The following is a 27,925-nucleotide window of genomic DNA, read 5'->3' on the forward strand; positions in this document are numbered from 1 at the left end:
TTGGTTCCCTGTCAGTTCCATCACAATGGGTATCCTCGTATATTTAAGTCACAAAATCTAATTACCATGCGGGATCAGTAGCTCGATCAAGTTAGTTGAACGCCAGGCGGGACAAAAGGCCATTAAGCCAAGTGTTTTTTTTTTTTCTTTTTGTGTTTTTTTAAATCCTATAAAAAAAATTACCTGTGCATCTTGATGATTCTTGCTCCATAGTAGTTTTTATTGTTGCTTATCGTTAGAATCAGTTTGCATGACGACCCGAAACGCCTGAAACCAAACAAAAAGCGCTCACTCGTGCACGATTGCGTGAGACAGACTTAATACATTTTCAAGCCCCCCCTTCCTCTGTTCTTGATCATGATCTTGTCAAACTCTGGTAAGTCATTCAGCCTTTTATAAAGCAGGAGCAGTGTAGCAATCGAAAATCCTGTTTATATTATACGTGTGTGCGTATCACTGGTACGCCTATTTCTTTATGCACGAAAACTTGTAATATAATTGAAGTTTTCATTTAATTTATTTTGACTGACGACCGACCAGCAGTCCAAACTTCAGCACACGTCTTGTTATATCGTATATGCGCACTGACGATTAGATCTATATACTTACGTACGTAGCTATATACAATGTCTTTAGGAACCGCAGCCATACGATATTCTTCCTCAACTAGTTGTAAAATAACGTAACGTGGCAACGTATATTTTGCTTTCTATTTGGAGTAGAATGATTCCTTCCTCACAGTTTATTCACACATCGATTCAATCAAGAGGTGTAACACACCTGAACAGTTACAGCCTTCACTTATCATTCAAAACTAACGGCGCCATTTGATATTCGAACGATCGTTTGGAGAACGAAAACTTCAACAACAGCATAATAGCTGTACTTCATCCCATCTATTTAAAAAAATAATAATAATAAAAGCATGTAATACAATTGTCGCACGTTGCTGTAGCAGCAATTCTGTTAAGATTGAAACCCGTCCTGCTCGCGGCAAGAATGAAACGTTTAGACCTTGAACACGAACACTCTTTTCATGCCACTAACGCGATACACAAGAAAGCACATAAAAAACGGAGGCTAAATTATATGTCATACGACAGGTTAGAAGAAATTAAACATCCCGAACATCAACGCTGACATCCTACCAATTTTTTTTTTCACCTAATGGTGTCAATAGCGGAATCGTGCTAGATTTAGCATGGTGGTCAAGGTACACCTGGGCTGCTATAAAACGTATAAATGTACACGTATCTACACTTTATTTCTTTTTTCTTCTTTTCTATCACTGATCTATGATGGGACAATAAGCAATCCATTTATTTTATTTTAAGAAGACCAAAAAAACAAAATACTGTATCGGGAGAAAAGCCTACAGGATGTGGGAGGAAATAGGGCGGCGTGGAGTTTCAGCTTTTTATATATTGTATTATATAGTTGGACTGTGTTTAGCCCGAAGCTCAAACCTATAATCACTAAGCGATAATCGTAAATCCTTGACGCCCGTCGTGCATCTGTTATTTCAAGTCGAGATTTTTATGACCGACTAAACGCAATAATCATCCTTTGATTAAAAATTTTATTGGATATATATATAGAGATAGCGTTCAGGGTGCGACAAGGCTGCGTCATCTAATACGACTATTATTGTGTCCAAATTTTATTCGGCTATTTCATTGTGGAAAAAAACCCTGCGTCAATAAGAGGTAGTTAGCAAAAATTGAAGAAAAACCCACGCAATGAAAAAACAAAACACGGTGATAAATAGTTTTGTTTCGTTTTTCTTGGCCATCACGAATCTACTGTTTTAACATTTCTTTCGATACTACAGCCATGCAGTTGAAATCGCACAAACAACATTTTTTTCGCCCGTTTGGACAGAATAATTGTTGTTACCTCCATTTCTTCTGTTTAAGGCGAAAGGCTCCACACCCAACACTTAAACGCTTCGTCTCAATTGCCAAAAGAGAAGACAAGTTTTCTTCGATATGTCAGCTTCTGTGCTGTCGGTTGACTATAGTACTGATGTCTCAGAGCTCAAACAAACGGAGCGCATTCCTCACACTTGGTCAGCATCGCATACCCAGACGATAACACAAGCTGACGCAAGAATCGAGCAAAAAATAAAATAAAATAAAATAAAATAAAAATTCTGATTTACACCAGAATTACGTGCGTTTTTACGATGGCAATTCAAATGGCGTGTCGCATGTTGCAACAGCGCACGCACAATTCTGTTTTTTTGTGCGGTGAACAAAGTAAAGGCCTTTTTTTTTTCAGTCAACATGGTGCGACCACCCAGAATAATTCATTTTGCCATCAGCAAAATTACGAACAAAATGTTTCCAAGTGTTTCGTGATGTTTGCTATAATAGGCAAAAAAAAAAGACAAAGAAATGAAGTTCAGTCAACGTCACATAAATGTTTCATACCTAGAGCCATTCGTGTGTACGATCTGTCTGGGCGGTTGTTTGTATAAATATATACATTATATACCTTCGATATCGAGTTAGAATAGAACTGGAAGCTATACACCGATTTCCACACTGCCATAACTAAGTAATTGGTTATGGACCGTATTATCACAGGCACAAAAAGTATGTTCACGGCATCCCGCGGCAAACCGCTTTTTAAATAGGTTTTTATCGCCATGGGAGGTAAATCAATATCAGGAAGCTAAACTCCAGCAGGGGATTGGGTAAGAAAAAAAAAATAACTATGGCATTCCAATATACAAAAAAAAAAGAGAGACGGGTTATCGCCTTGAACGTATACACAGATGCCCACTTTGTTATTTCAACCCATTTCTTATACATAGTGGCTGTGTAATATTCACTTTTAGCGGGGACCTTCAAATCAGCGCAAAAAAGAAAGGCTTCAGGCAGATAATATAATTTTTACAAAAATAAAAAAAAGCTTCACCCAAACATTTATTAGTTTTCTTTTTTCTATCTCTTATTGATTGATACAGACAATGGCCTTTGCTTGTAAAAAAAAATAAGAATAAAAAAAAAAAAGGCAAAACGGTGTCTTGCCCATGGGCGAGTTGTATAAGATAGCATGCTGGCCGACGGTAAAAAAAATAACTAAAATAAACAGTTCATTTTTTTTTTCTGTATTTTTCTAAACACTAAGACGAACTGAAGCGAAAACCGCATATGAACACCCGAAAACGTAAGGTATGCTTACTGGAACATATTTTTTTTGTGTGTTTTTGTTTTGTTTGTTAATTCTCTTTCCGGTGAAATAGCTCCCAACTATTTAGTAAATAGCTTTTTGGCCTCCCTTAGAAAAACACCTGCCTCAAGGGTTTGAAATCTGTTGATTATTTTAGGTTGTTTTCTTGTATTAGTTTTTTTTTTCTAAAGAAATTACGACGAGTGTAACATCCCAGCTAAACATTTCGTCGGTTGGTGCGTGTGTGTGTGTGTGTGTAGACACAGCCCTCTAATAGGCGAAAGAAACAAGCTGCCTCTGTGGTATACGTAACATGTCGCTCCCAGTTTTTATACTTGACACTTAATCGTGAGCCATCAGCGTCCTACCGGCACAATTGAAGCAGGGCATTTTTTTTTTTGTGTGTGTGCTTTATGACTTCCCATATTGTTGGACTGTAGTGTACATTTAGTTAGTACGAAGGCGTGGTAGTCTTTCATGACGAACTACCTCTATGGTCTTTGCTTGCGTAACGTTTCGTGTTTGTACCACTTCTCACGACGGTTCCATGGGAAGACATGATCCCGCACCTAAAAACTGTACACAGAAATTCTTCTGTGTGTGTGTAAAACCTGACTAGCCCTTCGTCATAATAGATGCTGCATATCTTTGTTGCCTATTTTGGTTTTATGTTTTCGACACATTCATTCTTCCTTTTTTTTTCTATTTCCAATTCATTGAAGGTGTGAGAATTACTCAAATTCGATAACGCTCGTCTGTAGCGCATCACAGATACATACCGTCATACGAAAGCAATTTTGAATACTCTGCATATCATTTAATCCATCTGCATTGCATAATATAATTAATAGGATATATATTTTTATTTACAGACGTTTAAGACGCTCTCGATACTTAAATGATCTCACGTACGTTTTAATTTCAGAGTGGTTGTATTCCATAATTTTCAGTTTTATTTCTTCTTCTCTTTCGATTGGTTCACTTTGACCGCCGTGTTGCGCAAAAACAATCTAGTGGTGTCGTGAATAGAAGAAAGGATATTTTGGAGATGGGAATCCTTTCCATTGTTTTGTTTTTTTATCCTTCGTTTTATTGGTGTCGGTATATATTTTATCATTGTAAACCGGTTTGTACGCGATTATTGTCAATCAACTACATCACGAATTCTAGTTGAGAAATGATAGCGCCTTCACCGTAGGTACTGAAACAAAGGACAACCATTATCGTCGGTGTATAACAAATGATTTGATAAAACCATAACATGAAAAAAAAAATATGAGAATTTCATTCATTTCCGGACATTTCGTCAAACATTCGTTTGTTTTTCTCTTTTCTTTCGCCTCGTAAACACCCGAAATTATAAAATCGAGCGGATCTTTCTTGTTCGCTTTCTTTTTATGTTAATTACTTGCATACCTTTTATCATCGACCTATACACTTTTTTGAGGTTTTTCTTTTCTGTTGTTGTTGTTTTTTTTTTACCATCGTTTTATTACCTATATATAATGTTGGAATTCTCAATGAGAGTTTTTGCTTCCTGATAATAAATCAGTGGCAGAGCTTCTGGTTTCGAATTCTCCTCGTCTTCATGACAAATCGGAATGTTCATCACCTTTCGCGATCCCATGTTATTTTACGGTTAAGGCCTATCTACATATACAGAAATAAATCGACTTGCTTTTATCCTATATTATATACAATTTCTTTCGGTCGACAGATTACCGCAGCCATCGCGCTTGGAGTGAGACGGATGTGCGCCTTTTTTTTTTCTTTGTGTTATCTATACGAGATGCAGCTACTTGCATCTGACACATCCATCACACCCGCGCTCTCATCGGGCATTCGAGCTCCTGAAGGATTACGCTGGCAGTAGCTCGAACTTTGAACTAGCTGTCGCCCATTTCGATTGTTTTGGGAGAGAAAACCTGTGAGCGAGCCAGGCATCATGAATGGATTTTGAGAGAAAATTGACTCTCAGCCTTGTTGGGGTTCCATCCATTTCTGTTCCACAAGAAAAACCAAAAAAAAGGAAGGAAAAAAAACTGTGGGAGCATGTCTGCATGCATAATCTTCTAATTCAAATTCAACTGTTTTGCCTCCAGAGGGAAATAAAGGGACCAACCAACCGAGCTGAGCGAGGGTCAGCTCTCAGCTGAGAGGGAGCTAAACGTTGTGTCTAGTGTATAAAGTAGCAGCAACCGCAGCTACCACCAACCGCGGCAGGTAGATAAGAACGAAGAAGTGAGGATAGATGAAGATGAGGGAAAGAAGTTAGGAGTTCTTCGTCTGTTTATGTGTAGGCCGGTTGCTGCTGTCTATTTCATTAGGCTGATGGACAGTTTCAATTTATTTCATGACTGCTCATGTCCCTCCCCTTAAGCAGTGCTGACACACTAACAGACTGAACGCTTTGTTAGCAACTGCCAGGTACCACCACGATGGATTGATCCAATCATTTTTTCATTTCTCTCCGTTTACCCATTTCAGTTTCAAATAAACATTCCTCTGCATTTTTTTCTCGCTTCTCTTTTTTTTTTGGTGCGTGACTCGTTTTCCCTTTTCGTATTTCTGAATCAATTTGTGATTTTTCTTTCAACTTGTCGTGCACGAAAGCCTTTTTTTATACCTCACCCTGGTAGAGTGAATCGTGAAAGACCAAGAAGGGTTTTCGTTTTCGTTATTTTTTTTTTTTTTAGTTTATTTTTCTTGACCCGGAAAATAAAACAACTATCCCCATAAATAATAAACTGGAAAACGCTTCAACTGATTGGATATTTATTGCAAATGAATTATTCATTTTCAGGAGAAGGGAAACACAAGGTCACACAGTTCGCCTCTTCAACGTAGTTATACACTCACTGGAACACACACACAAAAATGGCTTTTGAAATATATATGGACTAGGCCTCTTCTGCTGCAGGCTTTTAGTCATCCTGTAAAAACCAAATAAGATCTATGTCTATACGTACGTAAATTAGGGTGGGCTGCCACCAGTCCCACGCTCACCTTTTCTGCATCTGATTTACAGGAACAAGGAGAAATCGTAATGCGTCCACAATTTTATGCATGATTTTGCATCACGCATGAAGATTCCATATAATCAATAGCACCGCATCTATGAACAGCCAATAATTTCATAGGCATTGACTTTCTTTCGTAATTATGTGAGGCACCAACAATAGCAGATGGATGTGTACATATGCCAAGGGTGGATTAATTACGAATTTCTTTGATTGGACGCTGCTAGCTTATCTAATAACGAATACCACCTAATGGAATAATTACGTATGCAAAACGTATAAATATAATAGGAAAGCTGGTGGTATGTACAAGAAGGCAGGCTATATGTCAACTTGGATTGCCTCTTGTTTTTTTTTGTTTTTGTTTTTTGCTAGTCAACGTATATGTGAACGTGCACAACAGCAAGTTGAATACGAGTTTTGATGATTTATGATGGATCGATGTGCTATAGTAGTAGCCAGCTGGATTTAACACATGTTATAATCTGGTAGTCTCTCTCTCTCTCTCCTTTTTTTTCCTCGTATAGACCACACCAGTCATGTTAAATAATGCTGAGCCATAGCCAAACGCAATCTCCATTTTTGTTTTTGTTGTTTTCTGTTTTGTTCGTAATTATTTCGTATTATTGAACTGCCGTGTGTGTGTGATGGTGGATGCGTCTATACGCACCACAAGGCTCGAGTGTATTATATATAGTTATTCATATGCGGTGTGTGGGCTCGGCGCATCACAGTAAAGCCCGGGACGGACGCCTCCTCTATATGATTGGTTCGGTAGTTGGGTGGCAAGATTTGGATGGGAGCCCATAGCCCAAGCAAGATGGATGAAGATTGCAGGATACGAACATCTTACCATATTCTAACATCACCTCCACATCAGGCAACGCTTTATCTAGTAGAATAATCAGGTCTGTCAGGAGAGATTGCACGGCAGATTACCATCCGTGGTTCTCATTCCACGCCTTCCTTTCCTACTGTTCTTTTTTCCTTTTCTAATTCTGTTTCCACTGTTCTCCTGTATGTGTCTGTGTGGTTGTGATGCCAAGTCGTCACGCCGTTGAGAATTTCATATTCTTTCAAACACGAGACCTTAATGAACACGAATAGGGATGTTGGCATCGGATGTGTTGACTATGGAACAATTGCGTAGCTCTTCCAATGGCATTTAGCTACCTGAAAAATAAAAAAGCAATTCGAAAAATTGAAATATACGTTCGCCTAAAGGCAAGCGTGGCTTTTCCAGCTGATTGATTGTGAATTGATGGAAATTCACAGTCAACAGTGATTCATGTGTAAACTATTTCCGTACGTCCAAAATGCTAAAAAACAATAGTTAAAAATAAAACAATGTCGTGATTCAGAAACAATTCGTTTTTGTAATGACCTAAAAATAAGCGCAGAAAAAATGTATTAAAAAAAAAAATTACTGAACAATGGAATTACACTGTAACTTGGTTGAGCAATTTTCTTTACGTTATTAGCCGGCAGTAAAGTAAAAAAAAAAAAAAAAAGGTATTTATTGAATTATATAGCAACGATTTGACCTGGGCGCATGTAATAAAGAATTACTATGGCACTGGTAAGCGCAGCTCGTTAAGAATATTATTATCAAACAATTTTGTGATGGCATTAGAGCAACTAAATAGTTAGTTTACGATTCGTGCAACGCCGAGTGGCTTGCTGACGTAATTCACTTGGTTAACTAAATAATACTTTCACTAACCTTTCAAGGAACAAAAATAAAAAAGGGCCACCAAAAATTGTGCTGCCCACCCGTGCGTTTCCTACATAGCCGTGAGCTTGGCATTCCGTTATAATTTGCAGAGGAACAATAAATAGACGAACTGCTGTTCCAAACGACGTAATTGTCCCTGGAAAATAACGAAAAAGAAAATCATAATTTCGACCTGACTGGCGAGAATAGAACAAAAGGACAGTTAGGAAAAATGTATTTCTTCTTTCTTCGTCTTCGATGTCTGTCCAATTTGCTTCGTTCAAATAAAAAATCGTATAGTTTCCATTGATTCTACTAATTAGACAACAGCACCAGTTGAGGCGAACTTTCTGCTACTTACACGAATCGTTCCAATAATTTCTGTTTTAAATGCCTCCGTTTTCTGTTTTATTTGTATCCCGTGAGTCATCAACTCGACTAGCCCTTATGTTATTTTTTTCCGAAAAGGCGTCCGAAAGATTACAAACTAAACTCTCACATATTGCTACCAATCACGAAATAGCTCTTCATATTTTTGTTTGGGCTCTTTCTGTACGACACAATACGTTGACGCCGGCAATTAGTTCGGTACAATGGTGGGTATGGAGTATGCCTGTTCGAACTAACCCCTGTATAAGAGCTAATCGTAGTTATAATGATTCAACACACAGTCTTTGTTACAGCTGTAACACATTTTTTTTCTAAAACCCAAATGTAACGACCAAATGGGCGCCAATAGCTTTTTTTCACTTCCGTCGGCATTCGGGAGTCCATTTTCAAATGGTCAGACATTATGTTATCAATTTGAAAAAAAAAAAGTTCTTAGTGAATTAGAGTGAACATCTATAGATTCTATTCTAAGCACTCGAGAAAAAAAAAAAAAAACGAATTATTGGAGCGTTTCGTTTTGTCCTGGGTGATGAAAGATATCGGTGTCCTAATGCTTCTTGTGCTATGGGCACATATGGCCATCAGCCCGGTCTGAAAAAGGGGAGAAGAAAGCAAAACAACCATAAGTTGCTCTTTGTAAGCAAATGTATTTTTTTTTTGTTTCTATCAAACTCGTGCCTTTTGTTAGGTGAAGCTCTCAGAATCACTCAAGCGGATGAAACATCCTAATGGCGCCTGGAAGGCTTGGAATTTTTCAAAAAAGCTAAAGCGCTCTCTATCAGCAAGTGATAGCCGAAAGTGAAGGTAATGAAGTCAGATAAGGGCCACTTCGAAATGCATGTGTATTATATTCCCCCGCTTCAATGTGTGTATGCATGTGTATGTGTACAAATGGCCGGTGTGTACATTCGTTTAAATTTGTTTTCAGCTTTCGCTTATTACAAACAGTTATTACGTACACGTAAGCTATATAGCAGCTGTTTGAAAGATAGATCAGCCAAAGTGTTATTGATTTAGATAAAGTCTGCAAGCCACTCGCCAAAATCTCGAAGACGAGACCGACGTGCTCGAGGTGGTAAAAAGGATGGAAACACCATTTTTCAATTAGAATCACCTATCGGCGCTGTCTTCTCTTTATATGTTCATATAATTCTAACAGATTAAAAGACTAAATCACAGCATTTTTTCTTTTTCGTTATTCCACTTTAATAGCTTCGCACTTAGAAAGGCATAACCCCCCCCCCCAAAAAAAAAAAAAAAAAGAAAAGAAAACGAAATACGAGCATTTTAAACAAGAATGCAATCGCGTATAGATGTCCTAATATGCCTCGAACAATAACGCACAATGTAATTTAAACCCTATGAACAGGAACCGTCAACACTGATCGTTCATCACTTGGAACATGCCACGTGCCCTATTATAACCACCTTGCTCTTATATATATATATATAGATACGTGCGCTCGTTTTTTTTCTTCTTATACGGTTAAGAAGAGCAGGTAAACTCTGTAAAATGTAGCCAGAATGCCCTCACATAATCCTCATTCTTCAGCCCCCATTTTTTTTTTGGCTCATCTATTCTCTACCTTTTTTTTGCTGCCCTTTCTATTTTTCTTCCGAATCGAAATTTCCAATTACCACATCCAATGGGTTGGTGGATTGCAGTGGTCAAATTAACAATCAATCAACTCTAAAAAAAAAAATGAAGCATCCAGCAGGCTCGTGCATTCCCAAGAGCTATATATTTTTTTTCTGTTTTGTTTTAACACTCGCTTTGTATTCTTTGAAAGCGGGTTCGTTTCATCATCGCTTTTCTCCTTTCCCCCCCCCCCCCCCCGTTTATCACAGTGTGATCTTTCTTTCTGGCAGCAGCTCCACGATTTATTCTTCTTAATGCAGAAAAAAGCAAAAAAACAGAGATGATTTTCAACGTCAAATGTTGTTATCTTTTGTCTTTGTGTACATCGCCATGAAATTGCGCACAATAAAGATTTGTATCAAATATAGGGAAACGCATGGCGGAATTATTAATTCATCACGATGCGTGCGCTTATCAAGCAAACACTGTCACCTGACGAGTAATCCATGAGAATGTTTTTGCATAGTCCAGCAAAAACAACAAAAATGAAATCCCCCTTTTTTTTTTTTAAACCAGAATTTGAAATAGCTAAATAGAACGGGTTTTTGTCAAGCTCCCGAATTGTTCAATTTCTTATGTAACGCTTGTGCTCAATGTACTCGTCTGCAACGCGATGCCAAACGAATTCGGACTAGCGTTTTGAGCCAGACCAAAAGAAAAAAAAAACCATATAACAAGATAGACAAGACACGAAAAAGAGGGCATATATAAACTTAATAAAACAGATATACTTTCCTGAAGCAAAAAAAAACCCCCAAAACTCTGCGCAAACTCTTCCCCCCCTGTGGAGTGACAAAGCGAGCGGCAATCGGTATAATGAAAAGAGAGAGAGAGCTTTCCGACTTGACTAAAGCAACGAGATGATTGAAGTAAAGATTTTATTTTTTATTTTTTATTTTTAAAGGGGAAATTGGAAGAGGAAGAACAAAATAAAAAAAAAAACTCGACCTGGAAATACGACCGCATGCTGTGAGCGAATTGCGAGGGACCTCCGTATCGCATATCACAACAAACCAGTGCAGTAATGAAACTTGAACGTTGTGGATGAAAGAGGATTATTACCTTAAGCTCACCCCCTCCCTCCTCTAAATATCGATTACAATGTATATTAGGGGGAGGGGGAGACTTGTAACACTTGAAGAATGCCAATTCGTTTTAAGTTATAAAGATCCTAAACATACGAATGATTTCATGAATTTATTTTGCATAATGATTATTGCAGAAAAAGAGATTTCCAGATATTTTCTTTTAAATAAAACAATCAATTAAACAATCGCTCAACATGAAAACAAGAAAAAAACAAAAAAAAAATGAGCGCAAAACCGGTCGCAATTAAGGAACATGGTTAATTAATTATTCAGAGATCTGATGGCTGATGTCGCAACATTGGACTGCTCGTGTCTGGCATCGCAACTTTGGTACGGAACGGCGAAACATTCTTCAAGGTACAGATAAAATGATAATTAATTGTCAACTGCTAGGAGCTGTCGCACTAAATTCAATTAAAAACAAAAATCATTTAGCTACACAAGGGGTGGGGTTAAAAAAAAAAGAACGTGAAAATCAAACGAGTTGGTGACAGCATGGTATGAGGAAGTCAGTGCGAAACAAAGGTAGACAAAGAGGAGCAATAAAATTAATAAAAGCAAAGACAAGAGGAAAAGCTGACAACAACCAAAAGGCGAAAATAAAAGAGAAACAAAAAGAAGATAAAAACAAAACAAAACAAAAGTCGAATAGAAAACGGAAAGGCGAAGATGGAAGAAGGAAAGAGAAGAAAGAGAGAGAGAGAGAGAGAGAGAGATGGCAATGGCGCCGCTTCCATATAATCCCAGACTTTGATAAGGTGAAACGACCGAAACCGGACTTGGCTCAGCATCAGCAGACAAATCCCCGCCGACAAGTGCATGCATCTGCGCCTTATTTCATGCAGTGATGCAGACAAACAGACCTCTCGGAGGCGGGCGTGCGCGCCGTACTTTTTTTCGTCTCTTCACTCAGAGCTCTTCCACTCAAGTCCTCTCCCCATTCTATATCAGATCTCCTCTGCGCTGCAGACTTCCCATCCTTATTTCATAATTGCATTTCCTCGTTCAAATAATCGAACGACCAGGATGCATAAAATACAACTCGATTACACACATGTCAGCGAAAAGAAAACACGCGCAGACATAAACCAAAAAACAGAAAGAATAAAAAATTTTAAAATAAAAATAGATAAATTGAATTTTTAACGTGTTGTGTGCGCGCGGACACGACGCCTAGCTGTTCCATCAACCCCTTTCCGCGTCACTTTTAAAAAGTGAATGTGAACGAACGCGGGTGTTGATGTTCTATACGTTTCTCTTTCTTTCAAGCGTAGCACCTGGAGCTTCGTTCTCTTCTTTAATTGAGGCAATCAACTCATCGACAAAGTGGCCATTTACCGTTCGCTTTCGAAAAATAAGAAAAAAAACAAAATGTATTGAGAGAAACGTTTATCAAAAGGAACATGAGTGGCGAGCAGGAAACGATGACATAACTTTGAAGAGAAACAAAAAAAATAGAGGAAAGCGCTGCAGCGATTCTAATGCTAATATTCATGTGAAATAAGGTTCTTAATCGTTAATAGCTCGCCATCTGAATCTGAAATCGGCAAAGGAGACAAAACACAAAACAAAATCCAATGTACAAGAAGAACACGCGGAAATCGGAAGGAGACACGCAATCCAATACAAATTAGTTTCAATTCAAAGAGATAAAAAAAAATAAAAAATAAAAATAGATAAACCAAAAAGCGTAATTTTTTTGTTTGTTTAGTTTTGAGCTAAATTATAATTTTTTTCAAAAAGGGAAATACTTTAATGGGAAAAATGGAAATGAAAAAAAAAATGAAATTGTGAGCAAATTGGCTTTAGGCGATGCGCAGCTCGTGTCAAGAAGGCGATTTTTTCGCAAAAGGCTTCCCCCCATAAATAATTATTGCGTGTGTGTGTGCGTCTTCAGCTGAGCAAATCGGTCCCGCTCTTCCGCATCATCTCAATGCGGAGTTCATGCTCCCGGGCTTTCAAACGCAAAGCGGCTATACTGGAGGCTCTGCGATCCAACTCACCACCCAAAGGAGAGCTAGCTGCTGGGGGCAGTTCACCATTACCGACGCCACCGCTGCTGTTGCCACAAGCGCTGATACTTTGAGGAACGGGAGAGCAGCTACTGGCCGGAGCACTCGAAGGGCTAACGGAAGGCGCCGCACCTGGTTGCGCAACCTGTGGCTGTTTGAAGAGAAGGAAAAACACATGAATAGCTTGATCATCTCAAGTGATAAAACAACGTCAGAACTCGTTTGCTTTCGTCGAGCGTGCGTTTTGTTGACGATCAAAATATATAATCCTTATCAACATCATACAATTGCGAGTTCGCAATCTCGACAAGGTCGCCGACTTGCTTATTCTTCTTAATTTTCCCACGCGCAAAAAAACAAACAAACAAATACAGTCGAATGAAAATCAACTACCTGCTGAAGAGAAACCGGGTGGTGAGACGGAGGTGAAGCCAACGATGTCAAACCAGTTGGCGACGTTGACTGGTGCAGTGTTGACAGTCTGCACAGCAGCGATTGATAATCGTTCGGACACAATTCGCTGGCTAATTTCGGTCTTTGATTGGAGAGCGAAGCCAAAAGGGCCTGGAACGAGTGGGCCGCCATCGACGGGTTGGGTTGGCTGTAAACGGAGTTCACCAGCGGATGGCGGTAGCCGTGAAGCGCCGAACCGAAAAAGGGAGAAGCGATGCCGGGTGATAAATAGCCCGGAGGCATACCGGATAGGCCGTGCAAATTTGCCATCGTCACCGGAAGGCCGTGCACCATGGGCGAGGTCGGCAGATTGGGTAGGCGAGTTAAGAAATCCAACGATTTGCGCGGCATGTACGGATGATTGGAACCGAGATGAACTGGGAATGGATGCGGCCCGCCAAGCGAAACCGGAAGAGGTAACGATCCGGCCCCGCCGTTGGAACCAGAAGCCGAGCCACCGGTGCCCAGTTGATGAGTATGGTGATGGTGATTATGCAAAGTTGGCATCCCATTCGCTCCTCCAGCTCCGCTGGCCGTAGCACCGTATGGGCTGTAGGGATGTCCTTGCGGACCCACTTTCTCCTGTTTCCTCCATTTCGCGCGCCGGTTTTGGAACCAAACCTAAATCGCAACGTTTTTTTAAATTTCAATTTTCAATAAAAATTTTTTTTTTTTTTTACAGCCTATTAAAAATAATATTGATTTTATGCTGTTGTTTAGATATACGAAGCTCTCTTAACAGCTGGCATAGGTTTAGATACGATTCTTTAATGCGCCCACGTGAACAAGTTGTTCAGGAAATTATCTGAGAGAGTCGACATGAATTAGACCCAAAAACACTACGTTGCAGTTGTCTTTCGAGTTCATTGGAACCCGGTTAGATAGAGTCGTGTTTGGCTCGTTAAAAAAGAAAAAGAAAAAAAAAAAAAAAAAAAAGGGGATCAAATTGGAATGCGTGCAGGAGGCTACCGCGAGAGCTATTCTATTTATCTCTTCTATTTGATTACTCCCTTCGTTTAAAGTGAACAAATTGGTCCTAGGAGAAGAACAAAATCACTCTAACCATGACCGCTGTGTTTGAAACCGCGCCTTTCTGATAAAACCGGAAAAAAGTTGCTGATCATGCTGGACCAATTATTAGGCGGATCGCGACGTAAAGCCGTTTGGAACATTCCGAAAGTCAATCAAAGTTTTTCTTTCACGTTCTTTTTTTTTTCGCTGTTATTGTCTTAGCTTTAAAAAGGAAAAAATTCAAAACCGAGATGATCGTAAAAAAAAAAGTAAATAAAAAATAAAAACCCGTATTGTTATTATTCGATATTACAGCAGCTGCACGTCAGATTGAGAAGGCAAGCGTACATGACGTAAACATCGACATTATTATTATTATTTTTTTTTTTTGAAAGTCCATTTTACGTTACGGATAGTACAATGGCGATGGTTACATGTAGATTTTTAAAACTAAAGAGAGACAATAGAGAAAAAAAAACAGGCTTTTCTTACCTGAATTCTAGCTTCGGTCAGCCCAATCTTCATCGCTAGTTCTTCCCTGTAACACGAAACGAAAAGAAAAAAAATGTATGATTAGTTAATCCTTTTTACATACGTTACGAGACCGGTAATACTGCTAATGGGTCATGCTTGGTTGCCACTTAGCCAGTCAAGAGTCAAGTGATCGAATTTCCCATTCATAGATGATAGATTGACACGATAATTGACACGCAAACACGACAATGCCAACAGCCAATTGTTACCAACACATTTGCATACCTTGTGAACACATCCGGATAATGAGTGCGAGAAAAGGCCTTTTCAAGTTCCTCTAATTGATAGCTAGTAAAAGTGGTGCGGTAACGTCTTTGCTTCCGCTTAGGCGTAAACTCATCGGGATGATCGCCGTCACTTCCGGCCGCGTCGCCATCGCCATCGTTATCCCCGTTGCCTAATCCACCTTTACGCGATTCGTGATCAGCGTCGTTGGCGTCTTCGTTGGACGCCGTGCTATTCAGATCGTCACTGGTGACATCGGAGGAGATGTTCCGCTTGCCCGAATTGTTCCTCGACTCTTCCGATTGCAAAGACGGATGTATCCGGCCGTAGCTGGTCGATGGATGATGAGCCTTGCCAATGAGGCCCGAAACTCCCGACATGTCGTCACGCAATCGAAAATCAGGAACCGATTCAGCTCGCACTGCGGAATCTTCCATCGAAGTTGGTGCTGATTTGTCGTAAATCCCCATGTTTCTAGAGGAGCCGGCTAAAAATGGCCTTTCGCAGCCTTCGTCACTCAAACCTAAAAACATTTACATAAAATTAGCATATGACGTCCAGACCATCCGCCTTTTTACACCCCACTTACAATTATGTCCACAAACCACTAACACAACGAGAAATGACATTGAAAAGGAGAAGAAGATCGGTACAAACTATAAGGCTTTGTAAAACGTAGAAGAGTAACTCAGAGAGCCGTCTAATCGAACACAATAACCACAAAAGAACAAAAAAGAAACACGGGGAGGGAAAGAGGCAACGGCCGTGGAAGATTAATGTGGGCCGATGAGGGGAGAGCGGAATCAATATCTGTGGCGCCACATCCATTCAAGGCGACATGCTGATAGGTGACGGACTGATGGGCCACTTTTGATGGGCCGCTTTAGCCTTAGTTCTTTGATACTATCGCACATGACGATGGTACCGTCCGACACAAGAAGCTTTTTTTTCTTACCCCGACTAGGGTAAGAGAAAAAAAAAAAAATAAAAACAACTTAACACATTTGTTAAGCAATAAATCACTTCTCAGTTCAAAATGTTTCTTGTTTGTTTTTTCTTTCAAATAACCTACTTTCATTTTACCTTGAAAATGAGGTGCTAATAAAGCGCAAGCAACTTGATTATAGACTCGCTCTTTGCCAAAACTTTCTTTCTCACGTCAACATTAACGAAGCAGCAGACCACAAAAAAATGACAATAAAGCAAATGGCACGTGGCATACTAATCACTAACCGGTATATCTCTCACTCGAATTATTACCACGTTGCGCGTAAAAAACTAAACCAAATTGCTTAGGTACGTGCCGCTTTTTTTTAAATATTCCTTGCAAAGCCCCAATTTTTTTTTATCGTGTCGTACATGTTAAGCCTTTACATTCTACACGACACAACATCCCATTTCGAACAGTAACACATAGTTAGAGTTAGGCCTAGGCCCATTTTTGAATAGAAACTCTTACAATCAATCTCATTAACGTATTCAATCTACATACCTGTTCAAGGAAACTTGATGATATTCAAAGCAGCCGAAAGGGTGTTGCGTTCACCCCAAACTTGAGAGAAAAATGGGTTGCCACACGAACGCGATAGTAAATACAATAGATGATCAGAAATCGTGCACGTTTCAAAACGTCGAGAAAGTTTGAAGTCTCGCCTCACAGAGCTTCGAAAAACAAATGCCTATCTGACGGTGGCGAGATACCAAGACGGACTGAAGCCCACCTGAAAAGCTTCCAAGGGTTCTCCGTTCCAACGAGATAAGCCGCCACAAGACTTTGAAAAAACAAAAAAAAGGCGGAGCTTTCCACTTGAGCTGGCTGTCGATTGGTTGCGTTCACCTTGCCTTCGGAGGAGCCAGCCAGGCACTAACACTTATTGGGGACTGCCGAGTTGATGATTGTTTTCCATGTTAAACCCCCCTCTATGTTTCCTTTGTAACAAGAAACTATGCACACGAGCGGCGGAAATCCGACAAATACTTTTCTTTTTTCAAGCTATTACGTAAAGAGTAAGTGACAAAATCTTGTGACGAAAAATGCGTAGGGAGGCGTTTAAGAACAATTTTCTTTTTTTTTTTTTTTTTTTAGAAAAAAAGAAGACTTTGAAACACACATTAGAAAAAAGGGAGGTAAAGAGATCTACTGAGTTTGCCACGGGGACTGTCGGCGATACAATGCAAAACGGAACTGATGGTTGAAAGGAACGGAGGTAAAGCCAGCAAAACAACGGTTGACAAAAATCAAAATCAAGGTCGTTGCGTCTACATACCGGTGAGAATTTTGTTTCGCAACCCTCTCTTCCTTGTCCCCTGTTACCTAAACCCGTTCCGCCGATACTGAATTTCGAAACTGATTTGTTCCAAACCAAATGTACGTCTTCGATACAATCAACGTAATTGTAAAATGGTCTGCTCTCCGTGATACTTCACGATTGAATTGGTTTGCATTCCTTTAAAATTTCGTAAACAAATTTACTTCGAAATGAAATTGCTATTATTACTTCATTTTCCTTTTTTTTTTTCAATGGTCAGGTGTTTAACCTCTCGTCTTGGGAGGCGTTTTTACTGCAATCAAAGCGATGACCATTAACATGCCCCGGTATTTTTTTTTTTTCTAAATACCTGCGCTTAAAAATGTACTCGTTGGCTTCTGTTGATTTCGTAATCCTTTTCATAGGCCTTCCTTTCTTTTTTCAATTTTTTTTTATTAGACGCCGCAATTCGTAAGAACACAACAAAGATGCTGTAAGAGACACCTGTTTGCGAGATAGTCTACGTGTGTATATTTTTTTATTATTTATTATTCTATCGTCGGCACAACGCATAATAGTTTCAATTGTTTACGAATTTCTGTTGTTGTCGTCGCATTTGAAAAACATAAAGGACCGCCTTTTCAAAAGAGCAGGTGCAAGAGTTAAGCAGGAGGGAATTTATATATAAATAAAATATATATAATAATACAATATATATAAAAAAAAAAAAGCCCCTCCTGGAATCTTTGGCCGCTTTTTAGAATAGAACTTGAAGCCAATTACTCAGCAATTATTGTTGCATTAGGAACGAAACAGAGAAGTGCTTTGTCCATCTGGCTCTTTGTGGTCTAGACGCACAATCCTTTAACTTGATTACATCTATTGTGGTCAATCTGTTTGTTAGCTCTTCCATTCAGTCCTCATTTTATTTAAAACAATTTTTTTTTTCGCTCTAAATTAGATTTTTCTTAGAGCTACGGCATTTCATTATGCTGGGTGTTGGCTCTTGATCGTTTTCGTCTTCTTTCCGGCATAGGGTTTTTACCGAGAATTTCACTTTTCGGTTAAACGTTCTCCAAATATCAAATTTGAATAGCCTCACTGAACTACGTTGATCCAATTGATTGTCGCATTTTTTCCCCCCTTTTGTATATACCGTAGAAGCGGATCTCAAGCTCATCGGACGGTGGCAACGATTCGGACTGAAAGCCCTAGTTTGCTGAGTAAGTCAATTGCCGACAACGATGTGCAGTTAATGATGGAAAAGAAAGGAGAGGAGAGCAAGAAAACCGGAGAATTCTACGTATTTCGCGGGCTGAAATTTTGGGTTATTGTTAAACGTTCTTTCCAGAGAATTGGGCTCTCATCAAATCTCAGTATTACACAGGGTCTTTTGTTGTGCTGGAACGATCATCATCTTTTGCGCAGAAGGCGAAGCTTTCGTATAGTCACCTGGCAAATTATTGTTCCCTTCATTACCTGCGTCTGCAAGAGCTTCACGAGTCACTTCAGATACGATCACTTTAAGAAAGCTAACAGCAAATAAAACGGGTATGAATTTCATGCCGGTTTTTTTAAAATAAGGGCAATTTCCTATGAGGAGCTGAAAGAATAAAAGGGGTGAAACATGCGCACCAGTATAAACAATGGCCGTCCATTAACATAAAAGGTGTAAATACTCTGAAGCGCAGCTGACTTGAAAAGATAACCATCGGGGCCAGTGCGAACAGTTCCACTGTTTATCCATTATCCCCCCCCCCCCTTTTTTTTATTCTTTATTTATTTTTTTCAAATTTGATATTTCACTATGCTATGTAGTCTGTCAAAGAACTAAGTATAGTTATTAAGAGGCTATAGCAAAAGGGTGGTTTCATTGGCGACCGTATAAGCCTCGCCACTAATGCTCTGGCATGATATTTGGCAGTGATTGAAAGAAATTTCCATTCACTCGCCGCATGTTTCATAATTACCCGGTTAAAAATAGCTTACTTAAAGGGGCTGGACTGTAAGGAAAAGTCATAACTTTTGTCGAGCCACAATAACAAACACGGGTACAAGCCCTCGGCTTAAGGACGCCAGTTGCTCTCTTCTGCAGAGGAATCACGCCGCGAGGGATGTTAGTCTCGCCTTTTGGACCCTTCCAACAGCGTCCAGACTTGGAGAAGCTACTTCATGGCGGGCTCCTCCCCATTTTGTCTTTTTTTTTTTTCTTCGCTGGGAGTTTGAGAATCATCGACCTACTAGGTATAATTCTTAGGGTTTTTTTCTTCTTCTTCTCTTTCTTTAAGAGAGAAAGGCTAAATGGTGGGTTTCAATGGAAAATATGACTGCTGCGTTTAGTGCGTGCTGTGCCGAGCCCTTTCCATGTCAATAGGGTAATTAGTCGGTTATTATTTCCTACAGCTTTTTTTTTCTTTCGAACGCAGAGCAAGCTATTTGGGAATTTCCGTGTTATCCTAACATTGCTTCCCCCCCCTCCTTTGAAGCCATATTCACTATTCATGTCGGTTAACACTTTTTCAAGGAAATTTAGTAATGACAACAGCATATATCAACAATTGTACGCATTAGTTACGCTAGATATGGGCCATCTTTCTAAACAAAGGCCTGGTTTGTAAAAAAAAAAAAAAAAGGCATAAAAATAAAATACCCTGGAAACAAACAAAAAAAAATGAATAGAGCAACTCTTGATTCATAAATCTTCGTAACGTGAGTTGTTTTTTTTAACGTAGCCTTTTTCTTAATAAGCTTTTGTTTTTTTTTTAAAGTTATTTTAAGAACGCACAACAGCGATGAATACATCTAAAGGTTTTGCCAGCCAGTTACATGTAAAAAAAATAATAAACTAAGTGGAAAAGCAAACACACAAATTATGGGTTGACGTGTTTCATGTGCAGCAGATTGGGTGTGTCGTATTATGAGTCAATGTGTTTTTCTTCCAAAACTTTCGTTGTTTTTTTTTTGGAACTCTTAAATAGTTAAACTATCATTCGCAATGGTTGGCGCACGAAAGAATGCCTGTCGGCCATTTAGCTTAATCGTTGCGCGCAGATCAACTTCAAAAACAAAAAGGAACTATAACCTTGGAAGGTAAAATAACATTAACAACAAAAAGGATTGGACTTGGTCATAATATACCAAATCAAGTCGTTTAGTAATCTTGTTTGTTTCCATAGGAGAATGTTGATTAGTGAATCGTGGAGGAAAGGAAACAAACACAAAAAAAAAAAAAAAATTCCGAAATACAAAAGGTACATAAACGCCCCCTCCATTTTGGTTAGCTCTGTTATTCTTCATTGGTAATAACGGTTGGGCTTTAGTGACGTACCGTGTTGAGCGTGCACTTTGCCTTTGATTGTACATCTTTACCGAGTCTGTCGTTTACATATCTGTCAAGTTCGGCAAGCGGCTCCAATGACATGATAACCACATCAAATAGACATTTCGAAGAGAGGCAATAAAAAAATCCAATGGGAAAATGGCTAAACGTCAATTTCTTTTTTTTTTTTTTGGAGGCCCGAAAAAGCAACAAAGAGAGCAAGGGTATTATTTTAATAGTTTGTATACGCTCGGTCATCGGTTGATAGCGGCAACTCCTTTCCAAAGATTTCGGCTGATTGTTCTCGCTGTTATACGTAGAAAAAAAAAAGGGGGGGGGGGCTACGGCGGATATAAAATCCATTTCAAATATAATTAGTTAGGCCTAAGGGTTCATTGATACCGCAAGCAACAAAAGATTGGAAAGTGCGTCGTGCAGCAATTGACTTGCCCGTCGGACTGAAATACCCAATAAATAGAAAACAATTGATTCTAAATCCGGAAACTCTTCTTTTTTTAGAAAATATGCAAATTATGTTGCCTAATTTTTTTTTCTTTATACCTGTTAAAGAGAAGCGAATAGTAGAAGCGAGTAGAATACAACAAATTAGAATGTTCTGAATAATCAACACACTTGAAATAAGGGGACACATGTAAAGCTCTTTTTTTTTTAATCTCCGGCGGATGTGTAGCCTACAGACCGCAATTGTACCATATACAAATCCCTTGCATAGCTGAAATTTGATCTGACTGAAATAGGCTTCTGAAAGTGCGCTCCTTTTCCATCCGTTATCGGATGTGCACAAATATATTCGACTTTCCAATGTTATACACTAGTTGGACTTCGAGCGGCAACGGTCCTTTGAGGGAGTTAACGAGCCGACACGTTGGAGATAAAAATCTGAATCCATGAATGAAATTACTCATCAGTTTCATTAGAAAGGTACGCATCGACAAGGCAACCAACGCCCGTCGTCCAATGAATAATTTAACCCTGCTTTTTTTGGGGGAAATAAATTCATCAACAGGCGTTTGTTAAGAATAAAAAATAATAATCAATTGTATAAATATACATCGGCTGGAGTGGAGGGATTCAGAGTGTCACCGTTTGTTTTTTGTGTTTTTCGTTTTCCCTGTATTTATATCGTGACTGCATCTCATTGTTGCGGATAAGTTGTTCAGGTGGTTGTTGAAAGAAAAAGCTGCCAACAAATCATCATTGTGTGACAGTTTTGACAGCTAACTCCGCTGAAATTAACTCCCTTTTAATGGCCCCAACGTCGAGGATGAATGAGTCGACTGCAAAGCGGTACCGTTCATTTTTCTGAGTCGGCGCACAAACTTCCCCCGGTTTCCCCCACCAATTAACCAGAAAGAAAAAAATGTAAATAGAATGGAATGGAACTTGCGAGTGGCTTTGGGCCGTAGAACATAAAACGTAAACGTCCGGCCGTTAATTGCTCACATATAAAGAAATCAGCTAATTAGCAGGGACTTTGTCTACCGCTCGTTCATAACTACCCAGAATACATAATAAGCACCCCTAGTCTATTGTTTACCCGCCAGCTTTTTTAGAATCCCTTCGCCACATCCGCTGACGAGAGACTCCTGTAGCTCTCGCACTTGCCTTTTGTTTTTGTTTAACTCTATATTACATGAACGTTGCACAAGGCCAGTCATAGATCAAAAAACACAATCGCTCGCTGCTTCTTTCTACCTGCCCTAGAACGCAGCTGATGATACATAACAAGGAAAGCTGATTTGCTTTGCCAACTAGATATACAAGAGGTCAGACCATACAGATCTGCAAGCCGAAGGAATTAGTAGAGAAAATGAATAACAATCGACCAGGTATTCATAATAGCTTACAAGGGCAAAATCTCTTCTTCAGCAGCACTGATTCATTGGGTTCCCTGTTGAGTGGCCAACAGGCAAAAAAAAAAAAAGAAAAATAAGTCGCCTGCTGTTTTTGGCTTCCGAAACAACTGATACTTAATGGCCCTGTAGCTAACAGTGAAAAAACTTGGCATGAGTCGGCAAAACGGGCACAAATGCCGACAGCACGGTATACTGAAAGAGCAATTGCCGTGGCGATTGCTTTTCGACATCGATTGAAAGAAACTCACGATCTGTTTTAGGACCAAAGGGAGTGTACATTTCCATTGTAATATTCATCAAATTAATTGAAAAGAACTACTTTTTTTTTACGGTTTTGCCTCAAGTACGTAATAGGGCAAATTAAAACGAATAAAAGTATTACACGAATAATGATTTTAAAGAATTATGGAGGCTAATATAAGTGCGTAGGCTCCATTGCAGCACATTTTATAGGCCGACAGAGACAATTGCTTGGTCATCAGACCAATACGATAGACAGATAAACATTACCCTGGCTGCCTTGAGACGGTTACACGAATGCTTGACATTTGTTTGAGAGGTTTACTAGGTTAAAACACTAGATAAGGACAGTAAGAAAAAAAAAGAACTTCCGATGACACACAAGCGTTGATGATTCCGAGACATTTTCGTTATCGGTAGACAGCATATATAAGAGGTCTATGGGAGAAGGGGATATGTTTATACGGTATTAGAAAGGTGGGCGTACGTCAGGCTGGAAGGTATACCAAAAAAAAAAAAGGAAAGGGAAAACTTAACCTATTATTTTGAAACACTGATAAGGGAAACATGGAAAGAATACCTAGACGATTTTTATGCATCGGTCATGCACTGACAGAAACCTGTCGTAGATATTCTTCGATTTTGATGGTAATAGACCACCCATCATTTCGACTATCGGCTCCTGCATTGAATTCCTTAAGCTTTTTCTTTCGACCCTTAGGCTGCAGCCTTTTTTTTTATTTTTTCTTGCCCTCTGTGGGTCCCACAGACGATCGCCGTTCAGTTTCGGATGGGTGAGGAGTTCATCACTCAAATGGATCAGGGAGTTTATCTATTTGCTTTAGACGAGTCACTGTAGCTTTATTTCTTTTTCTTCTCCCTTATTCAAAACCACTAAAATGACGTAACCGTGTGCTCTCCTCCCACCACACTCCCTCTCTCGTTTTTTTTTAATGTAACGTGACCACATATCGGGTGGCCAAAGGAATCTTCACAAATTCAATTCGTGAGCTCAATGCCTTAATCCATCTGCTTCCTTAATGGGCTCCCAATTACCATAAGTTTTTTTTTGTTTTGTTTTAATAGTTACTTTCGACCGAATACAATCTCGCTGGCTTGATTTGTGAAACAGATATTCACTCTCCATTGCGTATATCTGCTTTTAACTATATTACCGCAGGCATAAACACACACACAAAAACGTGAAAACAGACTGGTGACGGGATATTAATCTTTGTTCCATTGGCGAGACGCTGGCCGACTTGAAAACGGTAAAAGAGCGTACATAAGATTTTAAGAAAAATTAATCGAACCCCCTTTCCTCCTAAAGTGATATTAGCATAATGGTTAAATTGCATCCGATAGCATTCCACCTACTACTCCAAAGTTACTTAACACAATATCAAAGAAATTCATGTTTTTTATCCCAAGTCGTAAATGTCGGTATCGCATACGATATATATTTTTTTTAACTGGATCTTGGCTACTGTTGATTGCTATAATATTAGTGGTCCAAGGATGGCGAACCCTTTTTTTTTAAGGATAAAGAGAAAATAAAAATCTCATTTGGAATGAACGAACCGCGTTCGTTTGGCGAAACACCTCGGTGAGTGTAGCAGCGCGTAAAGCTATTCCTTTTCTTAAAGATAATGTTCTTCCACTTGTTCTGGTTTGTTAAAAATGAAGAGTGAGCAAAGAGCTTGTGGCTTCTGCCTGTATAAGGATATGGCCACCCTCTTGATATACAATTGCACAAGAGTACAAAGCACGCGGAAAACAAACAAATTTCAACACGTCTTTTTCCCGTTTGTAGGGAGGACTGTTTCCTACATGCGACCATCATTGGTACCCATTTGTAATAGTAATGCCAAGTCAACTATTAAACAGAACTTTTAGGTAAAAAAAAGGCGTACATCTATTAAATGTAACAGCCAGCAAAATAAAACAAAAATGGGCTATCGCTGTGTAGGGCCATCATTACAAAAAAACGTATGAGCAGATCGCATGAGACACTCGTGTGGGCCCCCCCTTAACAACAGCCGATGTAGCGAGGGTAGGTTTATTTCAATGTCTAACATGTTCCAGCCGTAGCATGACCGATAGCAAAAAAAAAAAAAAAAAAAAAAGTCGAGTTGGTGGGTGGTAACGTGGGCGGGTTATTAGAGCAGGAAAAAGGTGGGTTCCATGCTTTGTTTATTGAACTATTAGGAACAGTTGGGGCAATGTGACGCGAGGATTGTTATTAAGATGCCAGACGATGATTGGTCTTTTCTCTCATGAGAAATAAGCTAACATACCCAAATAAGCAGCACTGTCAAGAAAAGGTGGAAGAAAGGGAAAGAAAAGAATAAAGGTATAAGCATTACAACTTTACCAACGTCAAATATGATATGTTGTTGTGGTTTTTAAAGCCATCTTTAGCTCATCACTTGGTACGATGATCTCCTCGGGAAATGAACAGTGGTGTAACCTATTCTTTTCGCTATTACTTTGTTCCAAACGATAAACTGCGGTCACTTTTTTTAATCACAAATAAAAAGATAACATTATACCGCTCCGACAGGCGGATATACTATCCGCTGTTGCTGTGCGCATACACAACGATATTTGCTTTTCATGTCTTACAATTTGGACGAAACTCTGCGATTTATTAACTTGCCTGTACGTCACAATTGCGAACATGCTCCACGCGTAAAGACCTATGGTAACTGCTGATATTTACGATGAGAAATACGGTTTCCTGTTATTTCGTAAGGCTATAACTAAGTGGAGCACAAGGCGAAGTTCTATGAAAAAAAGTGTTTTTCGAGTTAACTTACGGTGAATTCTTTGACTGATAATTTGCGACAATAATGATAGCCGCACCTAAAACATCATCCCTGACGATTAAATTCAATTGCTGATGTCTTGGTGCATCCGAATAGGCCTCTAAAGCTTTACGGATACAGCCGCAAGCCGACGCTATCGCCTTGATTTATAATAACGGTGGTATATAAACGAAGATAAGCAACGGATTCTTAAATGCCTCCTTCGCATTAGGGTATACCTTTCTTTTGCCCCTAAAAAGCTATACAAATAACGCAGCTAAATTGATTTAAAAAATTTAAAAAGGGCTCTTCTGAATGTCTCATTTTCAATCCTCATTAGGCTAATAAGAATTCTTCTATCCTGGCCAATACGAAGCTACACGAATATTTTTAATACTAATTTAATAAGTAGGCATTTTACTTGAACGCTGTTTACGGTTCATTGTAAAGACACTGAGTTACCGTGGTAACATGATGTAAATTTGAATGTTAACGTGGGTAAGAAATAAGAATTCCATGATATCTTATACAGCAGTGAAGACGACGGTATAGTTTATGCGGTAAGATGATTTGCCTGTTGATTATCGTAGCGGATGCATGCCATCGACTGACGTGGCACATTTTTCTTTTTTTACTGATAAAGCCATACGCTCTGAAACTGAATTTTGGCAACCAAATGCAACTTGCGTAAATCAAAAATAGTTTATACAATTTTTTCTTCAGCTCTGTACCTGCAGTAATTGAATTAAAGATCCACAATTGCTGGTTTAAAAAGAGCAACGGGTACAAATAACTTTTGCAATGAGCAGTTTCAAAGCAAACCAAAAGGTTAAATCCTAGGCCTGTCATACATTACTAAACAATAGGCCTATGTCGCGATACGGGGTTTATTTAAACGCGATAAATGCGCTGAAGACCAACATAAAAAAGTTTATAGGAAATCAGTAGGCTATCTAATTTTCAGTGGTAAAAACAGTAAACGATTATTTTAGTGCCACCGGATTGCCATGTATGGTATCGTGCAGTAAAAATAAAATTAGCCGTCTCGTTTAGGGCATTCCACTTCGGTATACAATAAACTCATTGCGCTGTTCACGGCATAGTTATTTCTTTTTCCCGGTGTGAACGGCACACAAGTCAACATACGATTAGTCTACTTCGAATGACACAGCCAAATATGTGCTTCATTTAAATTGCGAGTGTAACGAGCGAGGAGGTCGAATTATGAACAAGGTTTTAGTTATGAACAACCAAAAGTTGTCCCACATGCTTCCATTTGGAAAAGCTATGACTAGGCAACATTCATATCGGTTAAAATCACGTCGGCAGATACGTCTGACGTGATAGGTTGTGCTGGGTCAATCAACGCAACGTTTCTTATCTAAGCTTTCCGCATTCACCCCTTTCGCTTATCTATAATTTAAATTGCAATTCCAATGCGTGTCGTAAATCTATCTGCAAGCTCATAAGATGGAGAACACTATTTGTTTGGGTGTTTTTGAACTTACCTGATAAGGAGGAAGCTCCATTTTTGTTCTCTTCAACAATGCTGCGAATAGAAAAGACGGACTTGGCTGCCCGAGGACCGGGAGCGTTGCTCACACTCGGAGAAACATAGTTCCCGCCTGTTACACAAAAATTGTCTGCTGAATGGTGAACCGCGGAAATATCAGGCCGATGAGTCGTAAGATCCATTGCTCAGACGATTTCAACGGTTATAGTCCACTTTAAAACAATTTCACCGTAAAATATCAACAACAGAAACAGGGCAGATTTATTACTGCAATTTTTCTTTTTTTTTTCAATTTGTGCCAACGAGGATCACAACGACGATGATAGCACACCGAGTTGGAGGTGGGAAAAAAAAATTGTCTCGCAAGCGTGAAAACTGTGCGACTCGATTACCAACGCCAAGGAACGAACTGGGGTCTTGTAGACTTGGCAATAACAAGTTATCGAGCTTACGCTTATCTGCCATGAAAAGTAGACTTTTTGGGCGGAGTTCTATGTAATCCCGCCTCCCCTTGGAAGCGCTATAGGTTAACTACATAACCAATCGCAACTTAGGGTCTCTGCAAATTTTGAATCTTATCTGGTAATAAATTAGACGGAAAAATTTTAGCCAGTTATCTCACCAGAATTAATGTCGATTCCATTTTGCCCACCAGGT

The 27,925-nt window shown here is 39.3% G+C and overlaps 1 protein-coding gene across 2 annotated transcripts; it reads right to left on the reverse strand.

The window, feature by feature from the left end:
- Window positions 1-12,400: 12,400 nt before the first annotated feature.
- Window positions 12,401-27,640, reverse strand: LOC130691417 (homeobox protein aristaless-like). 2 transcript variants are annotated; one of them, XM_057514361.1, is made up of 5 exons: window positions 27,264-27,640; window positions 15,264-15,786; window positions 14,997-15,042; window positions 13,434-14,114; window positions 12,401-13,191 (listed from the first exon to the last, which is right to left on the reverse strand). In XM_057514361.1, exons 1-5 carry the CDS (start codon window positions 27,448-27,450, stop codon window positions 12,922-12,924), a joined length of 1,707 nt encoding a protein of 568 aa, XP_057370344.1. In that variant the 5' UTR covers window positions 27,451-27,640; the 3' UTR covers window positions 12,401-12,921. The 2 variants fall into 2 exon arrangements, with proteins under 2 accessions (XP_057370344.1, XP_059351690.1); XM_059495707.1 differs by lacking the exon at window positions 27,264-27,640 and adding an exon at window positions 16,756-16,967.
- Window positions 27,641-27,925: the final 285 nt, after the last annotated feature.

This window comes from Daphnia carinata, chromosome 1 (assembly GCF_022539665.2).
Source record: "Daphnia carinata strain CSIRO-1 chromosome 1, CSIRO_AGI_Dcar_HiC_V3, whole genome shotgun sequence".
Taxonomy (NCBI): domain Eukaryota; kingdom Metazoa; phylum Arthropoda; class Branchiopoda; order Diplostraca; family Daphniidae; genus Daphnia; species Daphnia carinata.

Excerpts from the sequence above, each read along its gene's own strand:
- LOC130691417 (XM_057514361.1), bottom strand. The coding sequence starts at position 27,450 with ATGGATCTTACGACTCATCGGCCTGATATTTCCGCGGTTCACCATTCA. Across the intron at positions 15,787-27,263 it reads TGGAGCTTCCTCCTTATCAG|GTTTGAGTGACGAAGGCTGC; the intron begins GTAAGTTCAAAA and ends AAATGTTTTTAG. Across the intron at positions 13,192-13,433 it reads ACCCGGTTTCTCTTCAGCAG|CCACAGGTTGCGCAACCAGG; the intron begins GTAGTTGATTTT and ends CTCTTCAAACAG.